This window comes from Stigmatopora argus, chromosome 18 (genome assembly GCF_051989625.1).
Source record: "Stigmatopora argus isolate UIUO_Sarg chromosome 18, RoL_Sarg_1.0, whole genome shotgun sequence".
Lineage (NCBI taxonomy): Eukaryota > Metazoa > Chordata > Actinopteri > Syngnathiformes > Syngnathidae > Stigmatopora > Stigmatopora argus.
The window spans coordinates 4179181-4191519 of NC_135404.1; the positions used below are offsets into that span (position 1 = coordinate 4179181).

The window sequence follows — 12339 nt, forward strand, 5'->3', positions numbered from 1 at the left end:
GGGAACGCCCTGAATTAGCCAATTGTAGGGCACAAGGAGACGAACAACCATTCACACTCGCACTCAAACCGAGGGATACTTTTGAGTGTTCAACCAGACTATCATGCGTGTCTTTGGATGTGGGAGGAAACCAGAGTCGAACCTCGATCTCAGAACTGTGAGGCAGACGTGATAACCACCCATTCCGCTGTGTCCCCCCTATTGGAGCATACAATGTGTTAAACAAAAGTTTCATGTCAAATTTGTTCGCTGTTAACTGAGTTGTTGATGATCAGAGAGTCCTTGAAGTTTGCCTGCTGTATGCTTTTTGAGCGTGATGAAGCACCTGGTTGGGCCTCAGAACAAGCCAGCTGTTAGTCTCCAATCAGTCCTGCATAGCCCAGAGCTCACCACAATATTTTAATTCACAAATCTGCCAGAGGGTTTATTTGCTTAATGATGTAGCTCCAATAATTTATTCTTTGTTTCTCATTTTTCATGTTGATTGTAGTGAGTTCTAATCATTGGAGGATGCAACCTCATACACAGTCTGTGTGTGTGTGTGTGTGTGTGTGTGTGTGTGTGTGTGTGTGTGTGTGTGTGTGTGTGTGTGTGTGTGTGTGCGCTTGTGTGATTGCTAGGTGGCTTTGTGTTTTTCTCCAGTAGGCACTAAACTGAGAGTTCGCAGCAGGAAGTTCCCTGCCGTCATAAACTGCACATCTATTGACTGGTTTCATGAATGGCCACAGGAGGCACTGGAATCAGTCAGCCTCAAGTTCCTGCAAGAAGTGGACAACATTGAAGTAAAACCTGTTCATATCCCAGTGGTGGGCCGTGCATTTTACACCTAGGCCTTCAGTAGTGCTCCGTCTGAATCAATCCAACCCTCAATAGCTTTTTTATGGCTATAAAACTTTTACTGCAGCTACAGCTGCGACACATATAAATAAAAACATCAATAATAACCTAATAAAATTGCAATATAATTTAGTTAAATGCAGCCAAATTTTTGGCAAAATTATTTTACTCACCAAAAAACATTTTAATTTGTAGATTAAATCTATCCTCCTTTCTTTCCTCAAGAAGATTTCAGATATGATGTCATACAGATTATCCTTGCATTTCAGTCATCACCCGAAAAGAAAGCTCAAAGTGGAACCAGCGCAATCAGGGGAAAAGCAATGAAAATAAGATGACAGATAATTCATTCATTCATTTTCTGAACCGCTTTATCCTCACTAGGGTTGCAGGGGGTGCTGGATCTTATCCCAGCTGACTACGGGCCAGAGGCAGGGGACACCCTGTATCGGTGGCCAGCCGATTGCAAACAGATAAGCAGACGGAAAATCATCCACACCCACAATCAAATTTAGAGTGTCCAATCAGCCTACCATGCATGTTTTTGGAATGTGGGAGGAAACCGGAGTAACTGGAGAAAACCCACACAGGCCCGGGGAGAACATGCAAACTCCACACAGGTGGACCTACCTGGATTTGAACCCAGGACCCCAGAGCTGTGAGGCCGACACGCTAAGCACTCATCTGCCAGACTGCCTTACAGATAATTCAGAATTATTTAATAATTATTCATGGGCAGTAAATTTAACATCACTCTATGATTCAGATATTTTTTTAGGCCAGCAGAGAAGGCCTTGCAGGACCTGACGGCCCACCACTGTTACATTCTAATACAAATTGATTTTGCTGTATTTCTAAGGGACTATTGCATGTGCCTTTTCCTTGTCTGCAGCCACAAGTGAAGGAATCTGTCAGTAAATTCATGGCACATGTCCACATTAGTGTCAATCAGACCTCAAGGGAGTACATGGCCAATGAGCGGCGCTACAACTACACAACACCAAAGTCTTTCCTGGAGCAGATTAAACTGTACCAATATCTGCTGGGCCAGATGAGTAAAGATTTAAGCAGTAAAATGGAGCGGCTGGAAAATGGACAACAGAAGCTTAACAGCACCACTGCGCAGGTATTGTTCATGCCGAGTTATTACAATTATTTCTCTTGTTTTGTGAAGCTTGTAATGGAGGTACATAACAACATGGCATTTTAATGTATCTTTACCTGACCATTCTAGGTTGTAATCCGCCTTTCGCTCGATGTAAGATGCGTTTGTACTCTTGTAGCTCCTGCACCCTAAAACTCTGAGGTGATATGCAGTGTTGAAAAAATGTTAATGAGTGAAGCTATAAAATTACAAGTTGGTCTTTTAAGGTGTGGCTTAACAGATAACAGCGCCTGAATTTATTATAAAGGAATTTGCCTTTGACAAAATAGAAACATTTTAACAAACATAGATTTTTCACAGTGTTTATCTCCAATATTACAATGACTTTTTTTTTGGTAAGGTTAAGTTTTTTTATGAACTAAATCATGTGGCATGATCTGATTGCCAGGCAATCACTCTGGCATTTGACCAAACCCGAGCAGATGGGCGTCCAAGTGCGCCAGACTCGGTGAGACCATTAAAGCCTTTCAAGGTGGTTCTCTGCTGCCGCTGCTCAGTACAAAATTCTGGTTTTTCAGCACCAAAGGGTCACACAAGGGTCATTACATTACCCCCACTATGCTTGACCTATGGCATTAGGCACTCTTAAATGTAGATGTGAATAAGGAAAGAAGCTATCACTCTATTTTTCAATGCCATGCCATAGCCTGTAGAAAGTACTTGCTTGGAACTAGTTGCATTCTTTTAGAAGGAGAATGATCAAAAGCACACCTCTAATTAAGTGAGAACTATTTAGGGAACAGGCAGCTGGTATTCGATTCGTAATGGAGTTGCCATCACAGTCACCAGAGTTGAACCCCAATTATTTATTGTGGGAGAAGCTTGATAAGACGATACCTAAGAAGTGCCTTTCAAGCAATACAATTTATAGTAGGGACTTATTTTTTGGAATTTCTTCAGATTAACGGCTAAAATGTCAAAGGTCTGTAATTATGTGATTTTTGCAACTAAGTTTGAAGTGAAAAACAATTAATCAAATAAAAACGTTTTTTTTTTAAATATTGTCAATATATTGTGCTGTAATTGGTGATATGGCATACCTGACCATAAATTGGTTAAAAATTGCTAATGAGTTCAACAATGGATGTCTAGCCTTTTAAAATTGTTCTAAAAGGTTATCCGTCTCCTCATGCCCTGCGATCGGCTGGCCACCGATTCCCCCGCCTCTGGTCTGAAGTCAGGTGGGATAGGCTCCAGCACCCCCCCCCCTCCTGCGAACCTAATGAGGATAAAGCGGTTCAGAAATGATTATACAAGTTAAAAGCACAGAGCTTCTAAGGACACCAAACTACTGTCATGTTTTGTAGGAGTTTGATGGTTGGGTGTGTTTTTCTTGTGTGTCCTATCTGCGTGATTGTATGGGTTTCACCTGCTGTGTCCTTTCTGACTCTTTCCCTCGTGTCAACCAGGTGTTTGTGATTGTCATCAACCCCTGTCTGTGTATTTAAACCATTTTTTTTTGTTTGTCGGTGTGGGATTATTTTCCGCCTGTGGGTATATTAGAGTAGTGGTAATATTTTTATTTTTTTTAAATGGAGGAGGACTCTGGTATGCCCCCAAGATTGCGCCCCAGGCTGTCCCCCATACTGCCCGTCGAAAAAAAATGTCCCTGAGTTTCCGAATAATAACATTGCGGGCATGCTGGAACATAAAATTTACAAAATAAGATCAATAGTCGCCGACTGAGTAGTTAGCAATTACGCCTCACAGTTCAAGTCAATGGTTCAATCCCACGTCAATCCTCACTATCTGGAGTTTGCATGTTCTCCCTGGGCTTGCATGTGTCTTGTCCAGGTACTCCATGTTCCTCCCACATTCCAAAAACATGCATGGTAGGCTGTTTGAACACTCTAAATTTCCCCTAGGAATTATTGTTAGCACGAATGTTTGTCCATCTCCTTGTGCCCTGCAATTGGCTGGCCACCAATTCAGCCTCGACTGTACTTAGCTGGGATAGGCTCTGGCACCCATGCCTTATGATATGCGGTTCAGAAATTGAATGACTGATTGAGCCTAATAATTTAGTCATTAAAATGTACCTGGCCCCTAAATATATAGAACAACCGATATTCAAATTAGAATTCATGATTGCTGAACCTCACCAAACACAAAAATGTAATGTGCAGAACAAAGAATAGTTTGTTGCATTAAAGAGCAAAGAGGCAGTTTTGAGTCATTTTCCCCATTCATGTATTAATGTTGCATAAAATGTTATGCACTCTATAAATGATTTGGGGATGAAAAGGGCATTTTTTGCAGAAAAATAATACTGCAACAAACAAAACCAAGATTAAAAAAAAAAAAATCAACAGAAAGTTTATGACCCTTATCCTTCAAATGCACGTCAAACAAACACCCACATGCACAGTTCAGCCTTACAACAATTACTGTAAAAAATTCAGTCAATCTGCACAAAATCACACAAATTCCAAAAATGTGTAGATCACACACACTACAAAGATGTGTCATTGTATTTAAATGCAGAGTTCATTATCTTTACGCACGCACATGCACAATAGCATTTGTTAATGCGGACAGCTTCTAATTAGAGAGCAGATCTTTGCAAAAACATCCTCTATTTATGCACACAGTGCCTTTAGATGGATTCATACTACCATAAGCACTGTTATTTAACATTCAGTGCAGCAAGTTGTGCAGCTCACCAGGGGCTGCCGTGGTCATGATAAATAAGGGCCACGAGGGTTAAAAACAATCCTAAAAGGCTGTAGGACATGCTGTGAGTGTATGATTCATCCACTCTCTACAGGACATTTTGGTGTTTTCCCTCTACATTTGTTTGAAGGTTGTGCTTTAGTTTATTCAACATTGAATTGTGTTTTTCTGCTTGCTCATTCTCTACAGTAGAAAGTTGCTATTAAACAAGCAACTGTGTACACTAATTTTGCAAGTTTTCATTGCAATAGTTAAACTTGTACATTTTAATAAATGAATACAGTATTTATCAACTATGCACTGTATTTCTTCACCTACTCTTTGGTCTCTCTGTCTCCCGCCTGGTAGCTCCATCCTCAACAATCTCTTCCCACTATATACTCACTATCTGTTCTCTGGATGCATCCAAACCATCAACGTCTGCCCGTTCTAACTTTGTATCCAAACCATCAACGTCTTCCCGTTCTAACTTTGTATCCAAAACATCTCATCTAGGCTCTTCCTCTGATGAAGTCATTTTTATCTTATCCAACCTGTCAGCTTCTAAAAAAAAACATCAGCAACGTTATTTACACCCCATACAGCTCTGGTTCTTGACTTCTTATTAGCAGAATTGTTTTGAATCATCACTGACCTCACCTCTGTGTTATAGATCTTGCCCTTCAGTCAAGCAGACTCTTCTGTCAAATAAAACCTTCCCGCCTGCTTAAAACTTTTTCTTTACCTCCTTATCCCTGACCTTGACCACAAGTACTTAAGTCCTCCTCTTTTGCTCTTTTCTCACTGTAGCCCAACTATTTCTACTCTGCTCTCTAATCTCCATTCCTCTTTTTTTCTGATGCGTGCTGCCACTTGCTTCCTGCCTTCACTGCAGATCACATTGTCATCTACAAACTGTATGTTCCACGAGGATACCTATACCACCACTGCAAAGGTACTCAGAGTTGAACCTTGATGCAGTCCCACCCCCACCTCGAATAAACAAGGGTCAGTTGTGTTCTACTGCTCTTGTGCATGTCTTGTACTTAGCGTACTTCTCTGCCACTCCAGACTTCTTTATGCAGTACCCAAAATTCCATTTGGACGACCCTGTCTTTCTGCAGATTCACTACAAAGACAAGATGCACTCTGCTAACCTGCTCTTCCTCGGCAACTTTATTGTTGCTCACAGATACTTCTGTTGTAGTCTAGTCTCTACAGTATTCCCACGAATTCCACGGATATGTAGAAAAGACATGGCTGTGATAATCGTAAAACTGCAAAGTAGGATTACCACTATTATTCCTACCATACTACATGTTTTTGCATCTATACAAAAATACAAGTACTATAGTATACAATTACCACAAACTGTATTGCGTAAACGTTACAGTTATATGCATATGTAAAGACTAAATATAATCTATATATATAATAAATACCTAATGCATTTGTATATACTTATGTAAATACTAATCGCACAATGAAAATAGTTCAATGAAAATCTACTAGTGGTTAAAAAAAGGCATTTAAATTGAATTTGCTTTTTTTCATTTTAATTATAATGCAACACTTTTTCTCATGGCAAAGAGAAAAATGGGATTTGCTGGCCCCCAGTTAAGATTGTATTCAATTATACTATAACAATAACAACATGGGAAAAATGTTGATCTTTTTTGTCATATTCTGGATTTTAAAAAAAAATAGAATATTTATTGTGGGCTTTTGTGGCATCAGTGAATATGGATTCGGTGAGGATTGTACTATCCCAACCCACACTCATACCTAGGGGGAATTTAGAGTGTCCCATTAGCCTACCATGCATGTTTTTAGAATGTGGGAGGAAACCGGAATACCCGACGGAAACCCGCACAGGCCTGGGGAGAACATGCAAACTCCACACAGGTGGACAGACCTGGATTTGAACCCAGGACCCCAGAGGTGTTAGGCCGACGTACTAACCGCTCATCCGCCAGGCCGCCTGAGGAGAAAATAAGTTAGCTAAATACATGGACATCACACACCTGAAAACCTGTACGCCAGAATTAACAAATAAAGAAAAGTCTTTGAAATTTTACATGAATAGGATAAGATCATTATTGCAAGTGTACTTTGCAGATATGTCACTACAACAATTTGTTCCAAAGTATCGATATAGTCAAATGTTTTAGTTTGTTAGCCAGCTACTTACTAATAATGACTCAAGTTCTTGTTATAACAAACATCCCACAGTGAGATGACATCTTGAATCAGATCTGATTAGATGGTGCAGATGTAGCTTACCAAGTGCTCATTTAAAGTAGTTTTCAATGAATACAGTACAAGGAATGGAGATATTAGAGTTTGTTGACGCTGCTTTTTAAACTGAGTTGTAGGCTTAAATTCTATAATAGTGCCTGATTAAAGAAAAACAATAACAGCAACAAAAACCTGAACCTGCTCACATGTATTAAATGCCACCCATTCAATGTTCCATGCACCAATTAGTTGGGACTGCTTCCTAACGCAATCCTTACCTCCCCTTGCTCTTTGTCCCTGCCTATTCATCATGCTGATGTCTCACTTGGCTCTTCTAATGTTTGACTGAATCCATTACATGGTACTGTCACAATCTGAAAAGCCTGTCTTGCCTAAGGCCGGATTCACTATTTTTTAATTAGCTTAAAGACAAGCATGAAAAACAGTTTTTATTTCCCTGATGCTGCATTTTGATGGAGTCAGATAGAAATGCAACCCCTATTTGTCGAGGAGTTATGAGGATTTTCTAATAGCCTTAAGGTCTCTTTACGGCTGTCCTTGATCTGATCATGGGTGTGACTGTTGCTGTATTATTGTGTGTGGGAATAGCATCTTAAATAGCATTTTATTCTAGATATGCATACCATTTGTACCTACCTCTCCCTTTATCTTCTTAGACAGAGTAGTTCCTGTTATAAGCTTAAAGGTCACTTGCCTGGTGCTTGGCCAAATCTTGCAGGGCCCAAAATGTTATCCGCAAAGGGCGAGGCCTCATTGTGATGCTCTTTTGTCCAGTTTCCCTAAAATGTCAAATCATCTTTGTTACATTGCGAAATTTGACAAGATGTTAAGGTTTCTAAAATATACAATAGTTCACTCAATTCCATGGAACTTTGAATACAATAATGATACAACAAACAAACAAAAAACAAGAATTACTCTGCCAAAATATATCTATTCCATTTAATTATAGCAATAACTCAAAGTACATACCCACAGATACATATGTGTGTGTGTGTGTGTGTGTGTTAGCCATTGGTGGCATTTCTTAAGGTCAGCCCCTTCTTCAACTTACCTGTGGTAAATTCCATCTAAGGGGCTTGTCACCTTAGGTTGCTTGTTCCCCTTCTTCTGCATTCTCATGGGGCCTCTGCTACCTGACTCATTCACTTGGCATCTTATTTTTTAGGGTCATTTCCTTAATGTAATGTAGTGTATTCAATGTTTCACCGTGGATTGGAGACTTGACGCTCACTATTTTTCGGCCTTCCTCTTTCTGCCTTGTTTTTCTGGTATTTAGGGTTTTTGAGTTATTGTACTCGGACGTTTTGTCGAAAGACCTTTGGTCCCCGGACGTTTGGTAGAACGGACGTTTGGTCGCCGGGTTTTTACTGTTGAAACCAGCTCTCAAAATCATGAGAGAGAGGGAGTTTAATATCTAAATATCTAATTTCAAAATATCAACAGTAAACTCTCTGTCATAATTTGACAGCGAGCGAACCCGGCGACCAAACGTCCGTTCTACCAAACGTCTGTTCTACCAAACGTCCGTTCTACCAAACGTCCGGTCGACCAAACGTCCGGTCGACCAAACGTCTGGGGACCAAACGTCCGGGGACCAAACGTCTTTCGACGAAACGTCCGGTCACGTTGAGCTATTATGAATAAACACATATTTCAACCCCCTTTGTTTGGCAGATCGAAAACATATTACATTCTTTGTGGGTCTTAAAATTGTTCTGACCTTAAAATAGTCTTGAGAAATTGCTAACATTTTTGAATGGAAATTTTTTTTCATGATGTTTCATGAAAAATTATTCTAGTAATGTTTTTCTTGGGCAAGCTGTACAGTAGCTACCTTAAGACCCTGATATAATTGCCCACTTACTCACCCAGCATAGCAGTTTTAGTTCGAGTATCAGCTGATCTGAACTTCCCGACCTAGGTACTCTTTTTCATGTTCCATCATCTTGACAGGTTGATGACCTCAAGGCCAAGCTAGCAGCTCAAGAAGTAGTGCTAAAGCAGAAGAATGAGGATGCTGACAAGCTGATCCAGGCAAGAACAATTGTCCGCACTACTTAAGCGCATATCACTGATGTTGATAGTTTCCCATTTGAGGAACCTTTTCTTTCTTCCTATACATATAACGAGGGGTATTTGTCCTGAAATAGTCTCCACTAACCCAAATTTCAAGAGGGTAAATGAAAATTTGTCTGTTTGTTTTTGACGACATAAGACACTGTTGTGCTCCCTCAAAATTTTAGATGCTAAGTTTTACAGCTAGTTAATTGGAAGCACTGTTAAAAAGATCTGCTCATTCAGCCTAAAAGGATTTTCATGCTGGATTGACACTGAGATTAATGCACACATTTCTCAGATTTTAGTAGTTCATATAAATTTTACAGAACGTGAGACACATTCATCAGGTTTCCTTCTTGTCTAATGGATATACGTATGGTACAATAAATATACAACATACTTCAGTAAGGTTACATTGGTACTTAGCTGTTGGGTGTCTCACTGTATTTTTTAGGTATCAAACCCCACATTAAACACGCATGAAATACCATGCTTATAAGAGCTATAATAAAATGTGTCGGCCATCAGGTGGTTGGAGTCGAAACTGAGAAGATGTCCAAGGAGAAAGCAGTGGCTGATGAGGAAGAGCAAAAGGTGGCAGCCATGGCTATCGTGGTCCGTGGCAAACAAAAAGATTGTGAAGAGGACTTGGCTAAGACTGAACCAGCTCTCATTGCTGCCCACGATGCACTTAACACTCTCAATAAAGTGTGTCACTATTTTATCGTTCATTGGGTCTTTCCAACATTTCTCTGTACTTCAGTGTGAGTTTTCATTTTCCATCTTTGCTTTTGGTTTAAATCATTCAGGGTTTTATGTTGAGATTAAATACTAATCAATTTTATCTTGGCTAAAATGATCTATTCTTTATGCTCTGCGGGAATTTTAGTTCATCCCCTGAAACCCATATAGGTTTATGTGCCGCCTGTGGGATTTTTAAAAACAACCCTTACATTTAAAAGGTTCTCTCTATTCAAACAACCAGAACAGACAGTTCAATCACAGCTCTCCAATGCTCCCTAAAATGTACTAATTTGAATTCTCTGTTGTCTTCTCAAAGTCAGTGCAGGTTAATCTCTTTCTTTTCTCAAACCTTTCCTTTTTCACATCCCTCATTTTTTTCCCACTGCAAACCATTCCAACATGCATTCGTCTTTAATTATATACTGATTACCTTTATTTTTTCTCACTTTAGAACAACCTGACAGAGTTAAAGTCATTTGGCTCTCCAGTGGCAGCAGTTACCAATGTCACAGCGGCCGTCATGGTCTTAATGTCGCCTGGCGGCAAAGTTCCAAAGGATCGTAGTTGGAAAGCCGCAAAGCTGATGATGGCAAAAGTGGACGCTTTTCTTGATTCCCTTATTAATTTCCAAAAGGAAAACATCCCCGAAGCGTGTCTAAAAGCTATTCAGCCTTACTTGCAGGTGAGTAAATATTTGGTTGTTTGCCTATTGGCATAGCTAATTTGTAAAAACAGTTTTAGTAGTTGCACTTAATTGATTTACATATCATCTAAAATTCCCAAGCATTAAACTAAATATGGCGAATCAATTGCTCACAAAATTATTTGGTTGTGATATTGACTTCTTTGGTTATAGATATCACATTGCACAGTCACTAATATAATATACATAGATTTTGTTCTATACAGTATGTAATATTCATTCATATTCCATTTCGCTTATCCTCACAAGAGTCACAGGGTCACCCAATTGCAGGCCACACGGAATCAAAAAAACATGCATGCTCACATTCATACTAGTGGACAATTTAGAGAGTTCACCCAGCCTGGTATGCATGCTTTTGGTATGTGGGAGGAAACTGGAGTACCCAGAGGATATCCATGCAGGCCCGGGAAGAACATTCAAACTCCACACAGGAACTAAACAAGGATTGAATCATTGATCTCTGAACTGTGAGGTGGACCAGCTAACCACTTGTTCACCGTGCTGCCTATATCTAATTTAATTCAAATAATTCTGTGATTGGCTAGTAACCCATTCAGGGTCCACCCCGCCTGCTTCTCATAGTGAGTAAGGATAGGTTCCAGAACCCCCACGACCCTTATGAATATATAAGTGGTATGGAAAATTAAATGTGAAGGTATTCTCTCTTAAAAGCACACTATATAATATTTTAAGTTTAAAGCAGCAGTATCTAATTAGATTTATTACACTGCTTGATGGTACGTACCTTGTATACCTTCTTTAGTCTGTTATATTAGTAAAACTCTCAGTTACCACTAGAATGTATTCCCATATTAATATCCTGTGTTGTGTGCATTATTCCTGTAAAGTCTTTCATATTATAAATTAGTCAGACAATCACAGATTTTAGTTTAGGACATTTTCTAAACAAAGATTATATATTTAATTTTTCCAATGTGTGTGCCGCTTCAATTTTCTTTAACGTAATTGGATATTTAATAGAGTTTGGAACTAGGCAACTTAATAATTAATGGGCCACTAATATCCAATCTAGATAGTTTAACCGGTTGTTTGAGATGTTTAGAAGAAAATACTGCCCCTATTATCAAACTCATATTGTGTAATTCTTCAAACTGCTGGCAGAGCAATTTACGGTCATTTTTATATATCGCTTGTTTGTTCCCTTTACTGGGCAAATAACCAGGTTTGTATCTTGTAATTCAGTGTTCAGTGCAAGTACATCACCCGTCTTATGATAAAGCAGTACTGGCATACTCAATTCTCCTTATAAATTCAATAAGTGTCTATTTCTTCAACCAATTCAGGATCCAGAATTCCAGCCGGAACTCATTGCCTCAAAATCGAGCGCAGCAGCAGGTCTTTGCTCCTGGGTTTTGAACATAGTCACATTCCACAAAGTATACTGCAAGGTAGAGCCCAAGCGCCATGCTTTGAATAAAGCCAACACTGAGCTGGCTGCTGCTCAAGGGAAGCTTGCCACCATCAAAAACAAGATCAGTGTAAGAGATGAAATGGGAGATTTGTGTTGTTGTTGTTGTTGTTGTTGTTGTTTTTGGTTGTTTTTTTTACAGGACAAAGAAAAATCAGGATGTGAATTTAAAAAAAAATCAATAGAATGTTGCACACTAAACTATCTAGTACTTACTGTTTAAATGCAACAGAAACAGACCAGACTATAAAATAAGTTTTATTTTTTGGGGGTGGGGGGTGATTGTGTTTTTGTTTGGTTTTTTTCTCTGTTGTTTCCTTGTTATGTTTAAAGTTGATTTCATTCTGGTTTGTTCCTTCTTGTATCTCATCCTTGTGATTACTGATTTATTTGCCTGTTGTTGCTTGCTTCATGTGTCTTGGCAATCAGCCTCCCCTCTTCTTTTTGTGCTTAATATCGGTTCCTTGTCTCATTATTTGTCTATTT

The 12339-nt window shown here is 39.3% G+C and overlaps 1 protein-coding gene across 2 annotated transcripts in view; it reads left to right on the forward strand.

Moving 5' to 3' along the window:
* dnah9 (dynein, axonemal, heavy chain 9) overlaps nucleotides 1-12339 on the forward strand; it is a 137078-nt gene that overhangs the window by 75454 nt on the left and 49285 nt on the right. For both annotated transcript variants that reach the window (XM_077625613.1, XM_077625614.1), the window contains exons 53-58: nucleotides 621-782; nucleotides 1730-1963; nucleotides 8870-8950; nucleotides 9503-9682; nucleotides 10170-10400; nucleotides 11729-11923. In XM_077625613.1, the coding sequence (XP_077481739.1) occupies nucleotides 621-782; nucleotides 1730-1963; nucleotides 8870-8950; nucleotides 9503-9682; nucleotides 10170-10400; nucleotides 11729-11923 (1083 nt within the window). The remainder of the gene's footprint in view (nucleotides 1-620; nucleotides 783-1729; nucleotides 1964-8869; nucleotides 8951-9502; nucleotides 9683-10169; nucleotides 10401-11728; nucleotides 11924-12339) is intronic.